Source organism: Gymnoscopelus microlampas (genome assembly GCF_963454915.1).
Source record: "Gymnoscopelus microlampas genome assembly, chromosome: 16".
Classification (NCBI taxonomy): Eukaryota; Metazoa; Chordata; class Actinopteri; order Myctophiformes; family Myctophidae; genus Gymnoscopelus; species Gymnoscopelus microlampas.
In genome coordinates, this window is record NC_139953.1 from 44,655,584 (window position 1) to 44,675,249 (window position 19,666).

Here is a 19,666-nt window from a genome sequence, read left to right on the forward strand (position 1 = left end):
CACACTTCAATAAGCAACCACACAGACTCGAGCTATTGAAAGATATACTAACTACTTTACATCTACAGGGAAACACTAAAACCGAGAGGAAAAAAGTGGGTCTTGAGCTTGCTTGCTATCTATGGTCGTTGCCTGTCTTATATGTAATGGGAGCTTGTTCTTCCAAGCCGTTGGCCCATAAAAGCAGAACGCTGCTTCGCCACGTTTTTTATAAATCACTTTTGGCACCTCAAGGAGGCCAATTGGAACATATTTGGGCAGGCAATCCGAAAGGTACTGTAGGAAGGTGCTAAACAATTAAGTGCCTTAAAAAATAATTAAAACAGAGATACGTTGCATTGTGGGGGAGCTGCATAATCTCGCAACTGCCATCTAGTGGATGAATAGGTATATAGACCTATTGGCCTGGATTCAACATAAGAAAACATAATCAGACTATTTAGTGGGAGGAATAAAGAACGTACGACCGTTCCTCAACCCCGACGTCTAGCATGTATGTCACTTAACGCTGCGGTCATTCAGCTGCGTTCGGCTGGGTCACGAACGCTTTCAAGATTGTCAAGTGGGCCCTGCTCCAGAAAAGGCTGGGAACCGCTTCTGCTGCTGCTCCATAGTAATGATTACTAGACCTTCAACTTAAAAAAAGAAAAAAATCACACCCAGTGTGAAGTGGGCGGTGTGCATGGATTAAAGCAACATTTTAACTCACGACTGAAAACCTAATGTGCGATTTGTGAAACAGTGTGAAAGGATCCCCCCCCCCCCACACACACACACACACACACACTAGCGCCGATTCCTAAACACAATATGTAAAATTAGGATGCTTTAGTAATGTTGGTCCTGCTGTTCTACATACTGCCAACGGGTTCAAAAACACAAATTCACAGATTCAGGCTTTAACCGTTGCTTTTATATGAAATATCCGAGACGATTAAGATATTATGGAAGATGAATCTGAACATATATTGCTAGTTTGACCACTTCAAATGCTCTAATCTTAAAATAACCGAAAATAGCCTTTCTACAAGCTCTCAATGCGTCGCAGACGCATTGAGAGCTTGTAGATCGGCTATTTTTGCTGCGCAACATGCTCCCATAGGAGACATGCTGGCTTCCATGGAATCCAAATGACTGAAATCAGTCTTGGCGACTGAGAACTTTAATCCATGGGTGTGGTCACAGTGGTCATCACAGTGATGGAAGTTCACTTATAGAAAAGTAATATTTCTGAAGTGTGTGGTGCTATTTATTAACAATAAACAATAAATGAACAATGGTTGGTCCACAATGGGTGATTCACTTTAAAAAAAAAATTAAGTGCATGGTCCTATTTATAGGGCTATGCACATGTGTCATGTGTTTCACTAGCCAATCACAGTCCTGAATAGAGTCAGCCAATAAAGTCAGCCAATCATATTACAGCTAGCATTGAATGTGTAGGGGTTAGGGGTGTACAATGGTGGCCAATCACGGTGCAGGGTTATGCGGGTACAATGGTGGCCAGTGATTTGCATTGAATGTGTAGGGGTTAGGGGTGTAGGGGGGTACAATGGTGGCCAATCACAGTGCAGCGAATATCGATGTCCAAACCTCACATAGGGGCGGTTGCACCGCCCAAAAAGAGGAAGAGGGAAAAAAAGATATATATCTACAAGATATAGCAGATCTACAAGCTCGTAGCGTGGCACTGGGTGCCGTGCTACAAGCTTGTACAGTATATCTGCTATTTTTGAATAGCCCAAAGTATAAAATAATGGCTAAATAAAAATAAAAAAATGGCACAATATGCGTTCCCGGATTGAATGAAAGCAACTTTAAAACACACATGCGAGTTGAAAGATTTGAATCAACCATAAAAGTGTCTTACAGTTTAGTCTCGTAGTCCTTCCAGGATTTATCAAAGGCCTTCTTCAGGTCCTGTCAGACAAAAAACACACGTACATTTTTTTTTAGTTTTGAAAAATCTTGAAAGTGTTTTGAAAAACGAATAATTGAATAATGTTGAATTTTAAGATAAATCTTATCTTCTGCGGGTCCCTGGCACAAAACATTTTTCAGATTGGGGGGTCCTAGAAGGCTTGTAACTTTTTTCAATGAATAAAATGTAATTTTGTCCAATCTGTATGGTAGAGTATGTTAATCCAATATAACTTATATAATTGGTGTGGTTGTATTACGTCTCCCTGCTGTTCTATTGAGACATTTAGATGGTGTCAAAGGTCATGTCTCACCTAGACACAGGATCTGACACGAATTTCACCCTGACGGGCAAGATTCAATGTATCCCCTGAGCAAGCAGGCAGAGCTCTATTAGCTCAATGGTATAAAAAAAAATACACTACTTGCGCAGGAAACCAGGTTCAAATCCGGGGTGGAAGAGGAAAGTTACAGAGTGCAGCTTTAACCACTTTCACTTTCAAATGTTTTCAAAAATAGCAGATCTTATGACACTGTTACTTTTTGCACGAACACTCTTGAACATAAATGTATGGGGGAAAAATGACATACAATAAAAATGAAGATGTGATGTGACAAATAATTTAATTTGAACCCATCGTTTGTGTGACGCTGTAGGATGATGATCAAGCACGGCGTTCATTTACGGGGAAAAAGTAACGACGTCATGACGTCATGCAGGCACTCATCAGCACTCATACAGGCAACAAAGTACATCAGATTTTAACCCATTAAGACCTGAGGCGATTCTTAAAAAAAATCTAAATCTCAACAGTTTCTGGAAAAAAAATCTGGAAAATATTTTTTCAAGATTTTTCAAAAATAGCAGATCTACAAGCTGCTATGAGCTTGTAGATCTGCTATTTTTGAATAGCCCAAAGAAATCTTAAAATGAGACGCAGATGCGTCCCCGGTCTTAATGGGTTAAAAATAAATCAAATCAAATCAAATCTCATGGAATCTGATTACGGCTAACACATACAGTACTGCACAAAGTTTAGTGTTTATTGGTCTGTGTAGACTGAGTATATCTATAGAGTATATATGTATAGTATGTGTAAAACTGAAACTATGGTTGTTGAGGTATCATTAAGATGTTATATTTACGTTGTAATTTACTAGACCATAAAATTCAAGATTGATTATTTTTGAGTGGTGCCAACCACTCCTACATTTGAATTTGTCCGTGTGTCCGTCCGTATGTCCGTCCGTATGTTTGAGCACGGCTGATTGGTCAAGCTTCACGTGACACGTGACAATATGTTGTCACGTGTCACGTGACAACATATTGTTGCTGATTGTTGCGGATGCAACCAGTTACACTTTCAAAGGCACCACTCTCTTCACACTGGGTGTGATTTTTTTTTAACACGTGGTTGTTTTTCACTGTTTTCTTATGCTGTCATGTAAAATGTTTTCATGTTATGTAATGGAATGTATTTCTGTGTGGACGGACCCCTAGGAAGGGGGTCGACACAGACCTACAACCTTAGCTGCTGCTGAGGTAGTAGCTAATGGGGATCCAAAATAAACAATACACAATACAGATGTGAACACAAACCCCCTTCACTCCCTTCAGGTCTCCCTTCAGCAGGCTGTCCAGAGGAAACGTGATGATGTTGTTCATGTTCTGGAGCTGTTCAACACACAACACAACACACAACGTTACCACACACGTCCACCAGGAGGTGTCATCTCACCACATGGACCCTACTGTAGCACAAGTGGTTATTATACATTTTCATGTCAAGGACACCCCCTAATTGAAATCTATTTGGACGTAGACCCCCACATGGAAAGATGGTATGCCAGGGATGCCCATAAAGGGAGAATTGTGCTGTTAAGAATTTTCAAAATGCATCCAAATCTTGACAAAGAAATGAATATGTATAGATCGGCTATTTTCAAAAGGTCAAAGTATAAAATAGTGTTTAAACTGTTCCTCATTTTGCTGGGGACCCCCTGGAACCCCCTCAAGGACCCCCGGACCCCACTTTGAGACCACCCGCCCTCCCTATTCTGAGGCAAATGTGGCCCGCAGATGACAAGTTGATTATTTTATTATGGCCAGAACAGCTGGGGGGCGGGGATTATGTTTTCAGGTCCGTGAGTCTGTGTGTAAAACAGCTAATCTCTGGCACTGTTGGACCGATCAGCATGAAACTTTGCAAGCACACTCCAGAAGAATCTCTGCAAGAACCTCTGCCCCTAAATATTTCAAATCGGCCTCATGGTGGTGCTTCATGTTTTGGCCTATACCTCTTCAACTGTATGTCGTATGTAAAACAACTATTTCCTTGGATCATAGCACAACTCCCGATAAAGGCAACGCCCATTTACCCTGACTAGACACAGTCTACTCCCACAGATTTTGTCCAAACCTCACGCAAATCAGTACACATTATCTCTGAAATCGTGTAATCAAGATGCACCAGTCACATTTTTCAGATTCCATTCCGATTGGCTACGAGTGGATTTCGAAGTTTGCGAACAACAAAAAGGCTAAAATCATGACTTGAGGTTTAATCTATCCAAATTTTAATCACACATCATCAAAGTCCATCTAAAGCAGGTTCATTGAGGGGTTTCCCTCAATGAACCCTTACAGGTCTGTAACTCTGAGAGTGTACAAATGCAACCAAATGGACCCGTACGGGTCCATTTGGTTGCATTTGCCTTCTCGGCGGCTGCCCCCTCACTGTGGAACTCACTCTCAGCTCACATCAGAGCTGCCCCCACCCTCAACATGTTTAAACCCACACTCAAAACCCACCTTTTCAGACTCGCTTTCCCTAAATAAAACCCCACCCCCCCCCCCTCCCTTCTGTTTGGTTTACCTTTCTTTCATAGTCATAACCTTTTTAACAAGTTCTTTCTAATAAAGTTGTTTTTATATCTGCTCTGTAAAGCCACTTTGAGTATCTAGAAAAGCGCTATATGAATCGTATGTATTATTGTCTCCGCCAGGAGAGTTTGTTTTCACCTTCCGTCAGCCAAGCAAACATTGGTCGAGCCTCACGTGACACTTGACAATACGGTGAAATAGTGTGATCTGATTGGCTAGTGACATATAACGGGCTATAAATACATGTGTAACTTTGAAAGAGTCTTTGCCTCTTTCAAAGTGAGGTAAGACAGGAATAATCACGAAATGGCTGAGAAATGGCGGATACTGTAACAATTGGATAGGACACTTACACAGACAGGACGGATAGGACACTTACATAGACAGGACGAATAGGACACTTATACAGACAGGACGGATAGGACACTTATACAGACAGGACACTTATACAGACAGGACGGATAGGACAGTTATACAGTAACTCCAGGTGGGGATACCAGTTTTATCCAACTAAGGTTTGGATAAAACAGACGGATAGGACACGGATAGGACACTTGTGTCATGTTACTATGACACAGTAACATGTTCTAATTAGAACATAAGAATTAGAACATTCCCAACATTCCCAACACAAGTCTGCTGGCGGAGACTTGTGCTCCGAGGAGCACTTTTTCTAGTTATTATTGTTATTATTATTCTCACCAGGTTTTTGAAGAGCGCCGCCAGTTCTTTGGTGAAGACGGCGAACTTGAGGAAGGCCGTGCCGACCTCGGGGGCGTCCTTACAGACCTCTCCGAACTTATCCATGGACGAGACGAACTGCTCCTCGTGTTCCACGTGAGCTGCAGACACACACACGACCAGCACAGTCAACTGTATTGTCACGTCACAGGCACAAGCTCCATCATTCATAGTTTTCAGGAACTTAAACAAAACATAGGAAGGAAACCGATCAAAATAAAAATCTAAGATACTGTATATGCACATAGCATGAAAAAAGCAGTACTGCAGGTGTGTACAGGAGGTTACACATAAAGTGTCTGCCTGTCTGCCTGCCTTACTCTTTACTGGAGCTAATCTTACAAACTGTTGGACCGATCCACAATTATTGTTATTTATTTAATGCATTCATTCATATATAGACAGATATATAGATAGAGAGGGGTGATCACTGCACATAGAGCTCTTCACAGGTTCAAAATGACGGACCCAAACCCTCATGCACCCCTGAAATTGGTTCAGAGGTCCGAGTGGAGCCGACATAAGTAAAAGAAAAAAGAAAGGCGCACCCGGACAGTACCCATTAGTTTATGGACCCGACAAAACCTAGAATGCTGTTCTAACACAGTCGGCGAGATGTCAGCTATACTCCATGCTGAAGCAGCCTACAATAAGAGACATTGACAATGACATTAAAGTGCACGTTTTCACCTCGATTAATAAGGAATGGGATCCATGATCACATGATGCCACGGCGCACTTTGATTCCACGGAGGTATAGTTTGATGAGCTTGGTGCGTGTACTCTCAGCTCTCACTTTAACTGGGGGAACAACTTTGTTCCCCCATATATTGCCTGCAGTAATCTGATCCCTGGTCAGTCAGTCTATCACATAGCAGCACTTGATTCTAGCAGCTCGAGCCAACGCGGACATCTACTTCTTTCACAGCCACAGCTAGCATACACAGATCAACGATGTGTTGTGTTATTATTAGCTTGTCTGGCACCTAGTTGATCGAGAGCAAGTGCACGTAGCCACTGGCCAGTAACACGTAACACGTAGCCACTAGCCAGTAACACGTAACACGTAGCCACTGGCCAGTAACACGTAACATGTAGCCACTGGCCAGTAACAGAACGGTCATTGAGACGAGAGGCAAGCATGCAGCCAGTGGTGGAAAAAGTACTCAAATGTTTTACTTAAGTAAAAGTAGCAATACTGCAATGTAGAAATACTCTGTTACAAGTAAAGTCTGGAATTCCAAATTTATTTCAGTAAAAGTACAAAATTATTGGTATCAAAATGTACTTAAAGTACCAAAAGTAAAAGTACTAAAATGTTTGAAAATAGCAGATCTACAGATATTTGAGTTTGATTGAAGATTTGATTTGAAGATTTGAGTAAAAATGTTCGCTTTAAAATGTACAGATTTGCACACATTTTCGAAACATTTCTAAAATAGCAGATCTACAGGCTCGTAGCGTGGCACTCTGTGCTGAGCTTGTATATCTGCTATTTTTGAATAGCCAAATTGTAAAATAATGCTTTTTTAGCTCAAATCTAAAAACAGATGCGTTCCTGGTCTTAATGGGTTAATATGTTGGTTTTACGATAATGCATATTTTCAAACCTTTAACCCTCAATAAACATAACGGTTGGCTCTGTTCTTGGTCTGCTCTTTTTTTCCCTCTACACCAAACCTATTTGCCGAAAATAGCCGATCTACAAGCTCACAACTGCACTATTTTCGGCTAAAGTTCTCCTCAGAATAGGGATTCTAGGGTTCAAGTGGTTAGAGTAAACCACCCATGAAGACCCATGGACTAAGAACTAAGGTGTGGTCATTTAAAGGTCATAAACAGGGTTTATGTCTGTAGATATTTCATATCTACAAACATTATACCTCATAAATGCTCCTTCTACCAACCATGCTTTAGACAGAGCAGGAGATAAACTGTCCACTAATCCACTTCATTTGCATGTTCTTTTTACATCATTTGACAGACAGTAGGAAAGCTAACAGACACAGTACAGCAGTGGTTCTCAAACGTTTTCATGTCAAGGACCCCCAAATTGACACTTATTAGCCCGCGGACCCCCATTTGAAAAGATATGCCAGGGGCCAAGATATTTTACGGCTCTAGCAGTGATTCTCAACCATTTTAATTTCAAGGACCCCCAGTTTGACATGCATTAGGCTACGGACCCACATTTAATGGCATTTCTATCTCTGGGACCCCAATTTATATTGTAAAATCAATGTTAATTTAACTCTGAGAGTGTACAAATGGAACCAAATGGACCCTAACGGGTCCATTTGGTTCCATTTGTACACTCTCAAGAGTTACAGACCCATAAGGGTCCATTTGGTTCCTAACTATCCATCATTTAGCTGGGGACCCCCTGGTACCCCTCCAAGGACCACTGGTGGTCCCCGGACTACTGGTTGAAAACCACTGCAGTAGAGGCATGATGGAGAGAACACTCCGGTAGGGATGCCTCTGCTTTTGATACCCCCACCCCCCCCCCCGGTCATTCATGGAACCGTTACAGTTTGTCTCGGGTCTCGTAGTTCCACTAATACCCGAGTGGACCCACTCGTAGGCACACGGCACTCGTTGCCACACTATGAGCTTGTAGATCTGCTATTTTTGAATTAGCCAAAGAAATCTCAAAATGACACGGATGCGTTTCCGGATCTGAATGGGTTAACCAGGCCAATGGGTGTGACAGCAGCACAGGACAATGTGTGCGTGTGCGTGTGCGTGTGCGTGTGTGTGTCAGTTTCACTTCTCCCTCAGTGCTGTGTCCCTCTGTCATGTGACATTTAAAATGACACATGATGCTGACAGCAGCAACAATACATCTGCTGCCTGGCTGCTGCCACTGACATGCTATTCAAGTAAAAGGGGAAAAAAGTACACTATGTGTACTCTGATATTTGGTCAGTGGAGGTTTACTTAAGTAAAGGTATCAATACCACAGAGTAGAAATACTCACAACATTACTGTTACAAGTAAATGTCCTGTATTCACATTTTGACTGGAGGAAATGTACAAAGGTGCCACTTAACTGTTCCGTTCCAAAGATGTTTTAAAAAAGTGTGACATTGTTTCAAAAATAGCAGATCTACAAGCTCAATAGCTCAATAGCTGAAGTACAGAATATGGGTTTTGCATTAATAATACAAATCGGAAAAGTAACTAGTAACTAAAGTTTTCAAATAATTGTAGTGGAGTAAGAAAGACAATATGTGCTTCTCTGAGTACTTGTACTTAGTTACACTTAGTTACTTTCCACCACTGCTGAGTACTTACTGACTCACACTATAACATCAACTACTGTGTCTCTGCAGTGCCCCAAGGCATGCTGGGACATGCCTACGAATGAGAGGAATGCTCCGTCTGTGTGTGTGTGTGAGTGTGAGTGTGAATGAGTGTGAATGAGTGTGAGTGTGTGTGTGTGTGTGTGTGTGTGTGTGTGTGTGTGTGTGTGTGTGTGTGTGTGTGTGTGTGTGTGTGTGTGTGTGTGAACACACACACACCCTTCTCACTCATCCAGCTGCACATTACTACATGAATCACATTATTATTATTATTATTATTATTATTATAAATATTATTATAAATACTTTTTTTAATTAATTATTAATTATTTTTGGGCTTTTTATGCCTTTTTTATGGATAGTACAGTAGGCTGACAGGAAACGGGGAGAGAGAGAAATGGGGAGTGACACGCAGGAAAGGCCATCGGGATCGGGACTCGAACCCGCGACACAGCAGCCATAGTATCACTTCCTTCACAGGTGTTACCAATGATACTAATGAAGGCTCTGTTCCATTTAGTGTAGCACAGTGGTTATCAGATGTTTTAATTTCCACGACCCCCATAACTCTGAGTGTACAAATGGACCCTTACGGGTCCATTTGGTTCCATTTCTCTCAGAGTTACACACCTGTAAGGGGCCATTTGGAACCCCCTCAAGGAACCATGAGGGTCCCTGAACCCCAATTTAAGACCCACTGGTGTAGCGAGTGAGTGTTTCCAGTGAGCCAACATGCACACTATCAGCACCCTGACTCTGTTTGAGCAGAATGGAACAGAGCCTTCATTAGTATCATTGGTAACACCTGTGAATTTCTTCACAATATGGCTGCTGTGCATAGAGCCTTTATTACAAATTGAAGTTGACGATTAATTGTCACTCAAATAATTGTGATTAACGGTTTAATAGTGTGTTTGGCCATTGCACATTGGAACATATGAATACAAATAGAATTTATGTTTGGCCTTTTAGCTTTGTAATAAAAAAATTGCACATGGGGCAGATATGACAAATAACTTAAATATACAAAGAAATTATTGACATATTTAATAATCGTAATATCGTATACGTACAAAAATAGCAGAAATAGTTGCTATTCGTGACGCGTTGTAAGCTTGTAGATCTGCTATTTCTGCTTTGTTTTAATATTTGAAAATGTGTGAACATTTTTCAAAATTGCAAACGATTACGACGATTATGCAAAAACCATTGCGATTATCTCAAATAATTGCGATTACACGATTATGTAATAACTGTGACAGGCCTAGCTACATCGTAGCTACGCCAGCGGCCCGGGTCATATAAATACATGCTTTATGTGTCATGTCTGGTGCACCGAAGGCGTACTTTTACATCAAGCCGCCTCATGCTGAGGAAACATCACATGGCGCGGCAAGGCTTACTTATTATAACAGAGATGAGGAGATGATTATGAACAGCTAACGCTAGCTGGTAGGCTACTGTAGCTGTCATTAACTCAGGTAGGGTACAACTATCTGGCCTGCTTCAGCTTGTAATTAATAATCATAGTCAGATTATCCATATCATCCCCTTGCAAAATGGAGGCGGAGATACCCCTCTCTCTCTCTCTCTCTCTCTCTCTCCCTCTCTCCCTCTCTCTCTCTCTCTCTCTCTCTCTCTCTCTCACACATACAAAATGAGAAGACAAAAACAGAGTTAGCCCTCAATGACCATTACAGGTCTGTAACTATGAGAGTGTACAAATGGTTATAGGGTCCATTTGTACACTCTCAGAGTTATGGGGGTCCTTGAAAATAAAATTGTTTGATAACAACTGTCCTGTTGGACTCCTAATGTGCCATACATACTGTCATAGTACATCAGTGTCATACATATTCTGAAGAAAACCTGGAGACTGGCATTCAGTAACTGGGTCTTATGATAGAAATAAGAACATTATAATGGTGTGTAAAAACAAAATGAAAAACATTGCCACGGACCAGGCCAAGTCTTTGCCACGGACACATTTGTCCGTGTATGAACACATTGATGTGTTTGGTGCCATCGTTTACATATCGTTATCCTTCATGGACGGACGCTCACATACTTATCGTTATAGTTATGGTTATCGAGCTTGGTTATGAGCAGCATCCCTGTTATTTCGGAAATGTTGTGCAGGATATCTGGCAACTGTGGGCGTGCAACTCACCCAGTCCTGATGTGTGGATGGATTTGACAGACTTCTTCATCTTGTGCAGAACTCCTCTTTCCTGATCCAGACCCTGAGAGAGAGAGAGAGAGAGAGAGAGAGAGAGAGAGAGAGAGAGAGAGACAGTGAGACAGAGAGAGAGAGAGAGAGAGACAGAGAGACAGAGAGAGAGAGAGAGAGAGAGAGAGAGAGAGAGACAGAGAGTCAGAGAGTCAGAGAGACAGAGACAGAGAGAGAGAGAGAGAGAGAGAGAGAGAGAGACAGAGAGAGAGAGAGAGAGAGAGAGAGAGAGAGAGAGAGAGAGAGAGAGAGAGAGAGAGAGAGACAGAGAGAGAGAGAGAGAGAGAGAGAGAGAGAGAGAGAGAGAGAGAGAGAGAGAGAGAGAGAGAGAGAGAGAGAGAGAGAGAGAGAGAGAGAGAGCTGAATCATATTGTATTCTTACGATCGATCATTCATTCATGCACTGACACTGTACACAGATACAAACATGCACATGCATGTCCACATACTGTACACATTAAGAGATTGTCTCAAGCCGTTATCAGTGCAAAGACTGACATGGTAGCAGCTATATACTTGAGTAAATATCTCAAATATTTGTGTGAAACATAGTAATCGTGACAGAGCCCTAACAACATGCATGTCATGTCACTGAGCCCTCAATGGGCACAAGCAGCAGTGTCTCCGCCATACATGGCGGCTGACAATCACAGCAGGGACAGACAGCACGACACTCAGCCAGCCCTCCTGCCTCGCTTCTGGGCATCCCGAGTTGTCGAAAACCCCCTCCAACAACCAGTCCGCGGGCAGCATGTCCCAGGCTGGAAAACAACAGTTCACTTCCGCTCTCCGTATAGCTGCTCCCATGGGCCCAAAAGTCCACCCATTGTTGTTCCGCAGCTAGCGGACACACACACCGCTAGAAGACTGCCCGGTCTTTATCCACCACCGGGTGGTAGTTACACCGCCTCTCTTCCTGGTAGCTGCTCAGTATACTCCATCAGTGAGCAGCACCTTCCGCCCAGTGTTGATTTTGACAGCAATTTTTTAATGTAGTTTTAGTCACAGTCTTTTGAATACAATTCCATTTAGTTTTAGTCATATTTCAGTCATCTGAAATGTTTTACTGTTAGTCTAGTTTTAGTTGACTAAACATCATAGATTTTAGTCGACTGAATCCACATTTGATTAAGTTGACTAAAATGTATCTTGGCAGGTCTTGATGGCGTCGTAATGGCTGATTTTACACTTGGTTGCACGCTGAAAATAGCCGATCTACAGTACAAGCTCACAACGCATCGCAGCGCGCGACACGTTGTGTAATGGATATTTTAGAACGCCAACCTGTTCTAAATCATTTATGTATCTATCTTCATTTGGGCCTTAGAATTGTAACCACACAGCAGGGATCCTTTCAATTCAATTCAATTCAAAGGGCTTTATTGGCATGAGAAAACATACGTTTACATTGCTTACAAAGGTCTATTTTCACATGTGCTCTGTGTCAGCATATAATTTGTACTGTGATACTATAGTCATGGTCATTGCTATTTGTATTTGTGTACCTATGTTTACCATCTTATATGACCATTTAGAATAGCATCTCTGGTACAATGTGGACTATAAGAACTGTGTGGGTGCTCAAGAGGCTTGTGCCCCGAGGGGCTGTTGGTCAGGCCAGGAGGCCTAGTGGCTATACTGATCTGTGTATGCTGCTGCCCTGCTGAAACCGTCCTAATAAATGGTCTACACTTCACCCTGACTGGACATAATATTTTCCATAATAGTTGTGAGCTTGTAGATCTGCTATTTTCAGAGCTCAACACCCGAGTGCAACCAAACATAACATTACTTGTCTTAGTTCTACTTATATCCCTGCTCCACTAGTCCCTCCCTAATATCATAGTCTAGTTTTTATTTGTTGACGAAATTGTCAATATGTTTAGTCATAGTTTTAGTCATCATACCTTAGTTTTTATTTCGTTTTCGTCAGTGAAAAAAGGTAGTCGACGAACATTTTTCGTCATAGTTTTAGTCGACAACGTCAACACTGCTTCCGCCTTCTTGTGTGCAAGCTTGCGATCGTGATGAAGCACACGGTCCACAGAAGTTGCGAATGCATCTTAAGCCATTAAAGGACGACTTCACCACTTTTCAACCTATCTTCATATAATAGGTCCTCACTAATGCTCATGATAAAATGATACAATTCTGTGTCTCATATGAGGGCTGTGGACAGTCCAGAAACCGTCTACCAGTGACATCATCGTTAGGCAGGATTTTTTTTTCCAAAAAGATTACAATTTTTTTATTCTGATTTTTATTAAGGCGAGAACAATGGGATCTATTATTGCATTGCAACTTTCCAGGGATACAAAGCCTGCAGTTTCTATTAGCTTGGATTCCCCATCGATGATGTCACTGGTAGACGGGTTTCTGAACTGTCTACAGCCCTCCTCTGAGACACAGACTGATTAGAAAAAAATGGTACCATTTTATCATGAGCATTAGTGAGGACCTGTTATATGAAGATATGTTGAAAAGTGGTGAAGTCGTCCTTTAAGACCTGAAGAAGCATCTGTGTCACTTTTTTATTTGAGCTAAAAAGCATTATTGTGAGGACATTTGGCCACCACGAGTATAGTAACGCACAGAGCCCATCAGTCAACCCACCAAAAAAAAGGGTTCCGCACACCCGCTTTATACCGATGGTTCTCAAAGTGAGTTCCGGGGACCCCCAGGGTTCCTTGAGGGGGTTCCAGGTGGTCCCCAGATAAATGATGGATAGTTAGGAACCAAATGGACCCTTATGTGGTTGTAACTAACTCTGAGAGTGTACAAATGGAACAAAATGGACCCTTATGTGGTTGTAACTCTGAGAGTGTACAAATGGAACCAAATGGACCCTTATGTGGTTCTAACTCTGAGAGTGTACAAATGGAACCAAATGGACCCTTATGTGGTTGTAACTCTGAGAGTGTACAAATGGAACCAAATGGACCCTTATGTGGTTGTAACTCTGAGAGTGTACAAATGGAACCAAATGGACCCTTACGGGTACATTTGGTTCCATTTGTACACTCTCAGAGTTATGGTGGTCCGTGGTCTAATGTAGGGGTTCTCAAAGTGGGGTCCGGGGACCGCCAGGGCCCTATATGCATCAGCTATTTTGAACAAATCTTGACATTCTTTGAAAATGTTTGAATTCTTTTGACATTTTTAACACCACAAATCTTGTTTTAGGTTCCTTAGCACGTCATCTATTCAGATGACCAAACACACATTCATTTAGGGGTCCTTGGCATGAAACAGTTTGAGAGCCACTGCTTTATACAGTCGTTCTCACCAAATGCATTTCTATGCGGATACGCGCCCAGGCAAATCTTCACGTGCGTGGCCAGTGAGAACTGTGGGTTACATGCGCACGCACGCACGCACGCACGCACGCACGCACGCACGCACGCACGCACGCACACACACACACACACACACACACACACACACACACACACACACACACACACACACACACACACACACACACACACACACACACACACACACACACACACACACACACACACACATCTTTGCTATTTGTAATCATATCCCTGAGGTTTTTGGTGTGCCACACAACTAAGTATAAATCAGGCATAACTCTAGAACCCTATCTAGGCCTGTCACAATTATGACATAATCGTCTTATCTCTATTAGCTGAGATAATTGGGATTAACTCAAATAATTGCGATTAGACGATTTTGTCATAATCGTTCTAATCATTTCCATGTTGAAAAACGTTCATACATAAAGAAATGCAGAAATAGCTGCTCTACAAGCTTACAACGTGTCACAAATATTTCCGCTATTTTCACCTTTTTTTAAACAATTCTTTGTATATTTCAATTATTTGACATATCTTCACTGTGCAATTTTTGATTACGATACCGGTACATAAATCATGTTTGTATTCATATGTTCCAATGCTCAACAGCAAAATGTAATTCATTAATCGCAGTTATTAGTGTGACATTTAATGGTCAACTTAAATGTGCAATGGTGACAGCCCTAACTCTATCCCCTAAACCAGTGGTTTTCAACCTTTTTTGCGTCAAGGACCCCCAAATTGACACACATTAGCCCAGGGACCCCCATTAGAAAAGATATGCCAGGGACCCCCCAATAAGAGACGATGTTTACGGCTCTAGCAGTGATTCTCAAGCATTTTAATTTCAAGGACCCCCCAGTTTGACATGCATTAGGGCTACAGACCCCCATTTAATGGCATTTCTATCTCTGAGACCCCAATTTATATTGTAAAATCAATGTTAATTTAACTCTGAGAGTGTACAAATGGACCAATGGACCCGTTAGGGTCCATTTGGTTCCATTTGTACACTCTCAGAGTTACAGACCCATAAGGGTCCATTTGGTTCCTATCTATCATTTAGCTGGGGACCCCCTGGAACTCCCTCAAGGACCACTGGTGGTCCCCGGACCACTGGTTGAAAACCACTGCCCTAAACCTACCTAAATGTGTAATCTGCACCCAACCTGAACCTTTTTCTGATTCTAACCGTGACTTCACACATAAAACAACCATTTCTCCTGTGAGGAACAGGAAAATAGTCCTCACAATGTTGATTTCTCAAATTGTACTATACAATATCTGCTATACTAGTGAGGACATTTAGCCCTCACAAGTATAGTACCCCCCCACACACACACACACACACACACACACACACACACACACACACACACACACACACACACACACACACACACACACACACACACACACACACACACACACACACACACACAGAGAGGTGGTGGGGCCTCGAATCTCAGGGTGAATTCCAGAGGATTACAGTGGTGTATGGGAGAGTGGGCGGGGCTAACCCAGCCCATTTGTGTTTATTACTCTGCCCCACACACACACACACACACACACACACACACACACACACACACACACACACACACACACACACACACACACACACACACACACACACACACACACACACACACACACACACACACACACACACACACACACACACACACACACACACATTGACCTACAGGATTAGTGTGAAGCAGGGTTGAGGGAGTAAATACGCATGTTGTTACTGCACAGCTGCCTGTGTGGTTGATATCTCACTTACGTGGTTCAAACAACAACAATAACTAGATTATTTTTGCTAATCCCACATTAATCACATTATTGTTGTCAAATCTGCAACAAAGTAACTAAAACAGAGAACAGGGGAGAGAACGTGTGTGTGTGTGTGTGTGTGTGTGTGTGTGTGTGTGTGTGTGTGTGTGTGTGTGTGTGTGTGTGTGTGTGTGTGTGTGTGTGTGTGTGTGTGTGTGTGTGTGTGTGTGTGATAGAGGGGGGAGAGAGAGAGAGAGAGAGAAAAAGAGAGAGAGAGAGAGAGAGAGAGAGAGAGAGAGAGAGAGAGAGACAGACAGACAAACAGACACACAGAATTGAACATTGAGAGAGAGAGAGAGAGCGAGACACACACACACACACACACACACACACACACACACACACACACACACACACACACACACACAGGCAGAGAGAGAGACAGAGGGAGACAGAGAGAGAGAGAGAGAGAGAGAGAGAGAGAGAGAGGGAGAGAAGTGAAAGAGAGAGCCATTAGGATGTAGGTTAGAGACAGAGAGCATGCTGGGACATGAACCGACAGGTTCAGCCCAGCCTTGGCCTCAGGGCCTCATGCTCCCATGATGCACTGGGGCAGCAGAACAGCCATCTAATAGAGAGACTCTGTTGAGAGAGCTGAATCAGGACAACTTTCTGTCCCTAAAATTACACAACCCCCCCCCCCCCCAATATTTATCTGTGCAACCGAGTCAAACTAAATATAATGCCTACAATTCCAAGTGCTTCTCAGGGAGAGGGGTCTACCCAGTTCAAATATGAGTCTTTTGGGGGGTCCCCAGTTCAACAAATATGATTATTTTGGGGGGGTCCCCAGTTCAAATATGATTATTTAGGGGGGGTCCCCAGTTCAAATATGATTATTTTGGGGGGGTCGCCAGATCAAATATGATTATTTTGAGGGGTCCCAAGTTCAAATATGATTATTTTGGGGGGGTCCCCAGTTCAAACATGATTATTTTGGGGGGTCACGGCCTGAAAGGTCTGCGAAATACTGCCTATTTTCCTTATACGACGCGGTGCACAAAAAAGTATAAATCAGGCTTTTCCCGTACAAATATCTACGACTCACTTCAGAATACTCTACTCTACTTTAATATGTAGCTTTTTCCTATTTCTCTACTGACACAGTAGGACTGCTGAGAGGGAGACAGTGTAGAAGAGACAGACAGTAGGACTGCTGAGAGGGAGACAGTATAGGAGAGACAGACAGTAGGACTGCTGAGAGGGACACAGTGTAGGAGAGACAGACAGTAGGACAGTTGAGAGAGAGACAGTGTAGGAGAGACAGACAGTAGGACAGTTGAGAGAGAGACAGTGTAGGAGAGACAGACAGTAGGACAGCTGAGAGGGACACAGTGTAGGAGAGACAGACAGTAGGACAGTTGAGAGAGAGACGGTGTAGGAGAGACAGACCATTTAGGCAATGCTTGTCTTAACTATGATAATGTTTATGCTTTTAACTATGTAGCACTCTGAGATTCCTTGGAAATAAAAAAGTGCAAAACAAATAAAATGCATTATTATTAAGATTTAACAGAGGGGTGAGATACTCATCTTTAACCATTAGTTAGTATTTAATATGAGTATTTATTGTTATTTATACTGATATTAATATTCTTAGACAAACTGACAGTGAGTTGACAGACTTGTACAACAGGAATGTCCAGAGTTACCTACTGTACACTGTTATTTACACTGCAAACCACTCAGTGTTGATGTAACACTGAAAGTGTACAAATGTAACCGAATGGAATCCCATTTTGTACACTTTCAGTGTTATAAACATGCAATAAACATTTAATAAACATGTCATAAAGACTGAGGATTGTACTATGTACTGCTGCTACATGTGTTTTGACTGACATCACTAGATTGAAATGTGTAAATGTATTATTAGTGGTATGAAAGCTGACGAGTACAACCACAGTCTAATACAGTTTGCCAAATAAAATAAATACATGAATAATTAATCAATCAATCAATAATAATAGAGCAAGTATATCAAGTGAGAATGGCAGAAGACATAGTCCTGTTCTCTGAAATTCTTGCAAAAGTAGATTAATGAATTGAAAGTAATAGATAATAATAATACTAATAATAATTCAAAATAATAATAATAATGCATTTATCAATAACTTTGGTCTTTTTGAATTGTGTTACAACAACATCATAATGTTTTTTTTTTCATATTGTAATCATCTGTAAAATGACAACAGACTTGTTGTAACCATGCTGATGATGAAATTCAATGAACAACTAGAAAGTGCTCCACGGAGCACAGGTGTCCACCAGGCCAGGTAGGTTATTGTGGGCCAGCAATGTTCGGAATTCGCCAATCAGGATGGAATAATATGAAAGATTGGACGGATCCGTCTTGATCACTTGACTATAGATATAATGTGTACCGATTTGTGTGATGTTTGGACAAAATTTGTAGGAGTAATATAAAATTAAATGATTTTGCAAAAATCGGCCTCCTGGTGGCGCTATAATAGCCAATGTCAATTTTATTCGTCAATGTAGCGAATGTGCGTGCGAAGCAATTCATGATTTTCGGCATTTTGTTCAAAACGGGTCACTCCTGCAAACTTTAGATGTCAATCTTAGCCAATCAAGATGGAACATGAAAAGTCAAACAGATCCGTCTTAATCACATGACTATAGAGATCATGTGTACCGATTTGCGTGAAATGTGGATACAATCTGAAGGAGTAATATCATGAAATGTGTTTTACATAAGTCGGCCTCCTGGTGGCGCTATAAAAAGCAGATGTGAAAAATGCAGGGCAAAGGTTTTTCCTTGGCCTCTAGGGAGTGTGCATACAAAGTTTTACAGAGATCGGTGTAGTTATAGGTAAAAATACAAATCGGCCTGTTAAAACGCCACCATGAGGTTGATTTGAAAAATTTCAAGTGGCATTTCTTCCTCTGCTTAGTCGGAAAGTGTGTGTAAAATTTCACAGAAAATCGCACGCTGTGTTCATGATTTGAGGCATTGTGTTCAAAACAGAGCACTCCTGCAAACTTTGGAAGCCAATCAGGATGGAATATGAAAAATCTGAAAGACCTGTTTTGTTTAATGACAATAGAGAAATCTGTGTGATGTTTGGACAAAATCTGTAGGAGTAATGTAAAAAAAAAAGTGTTTTGCAATAATCAACCTCCTGGTGGCGCTATAGCAGGGCGATGTGAAAGATTCGGGTCAGAGGTTCTGCTCTGGCATCCAGGGAGTGTGTGTGCACAGTTTCGCTGCGAGCGGCCCAACGGTGCCGGAGATTTGCTGCACTCACACACACACACACACACACGCACACCTTTCGGCCTGGCGGAGACAATAATAGTCGGCGAGCTGAGCTCCAGACAGTCGTACGACTGAAGTGTAGCTGTAGGGTTTAAATGCGTGACTCCATAGTCTAAACCAGTTGTGCATGATTGGCCAATACGC

General features: G+C 42.0%; 1 protein-coding gene across 1 annotated transcript in view; it reads right to left on the reverse strand.

Moving 5' to 3' along the window:
- The window catches only part of LOC311063571 (arf-GAP with SH3 domain, ANK repeat and PH domain-containing protein 2-like), a 48,845-nt gene that overhangs the window by 27,403 nt on the left and 1,776 nt on the right, over positions 1 to 19,666 (reverse strand). The window contains exons 2-5 of the mRNA XM_084083065.1: positions 11,021 to 11,093; positions 5,507 to 5,646; positions 3,521 to 3,595; positions 1,871 to 1,920 (exon numbers count right to left, since the gene is read on the reverse strand). Coding sequence (XP_083939191.1) covers positions 1,871 to 1,920; positions 3,521 to 3,595; positions 5,507 to 5,646; positions 11,021 to 11,093 — 338 coding nt within the window. The remainder of the gene's footprint in view (positions 1 to 1,870; positions 1,921 to 3,520; positions 3,596 to 5,506; positions 5,647 to 11,020; positions 11,094 to 19,666) is intronic.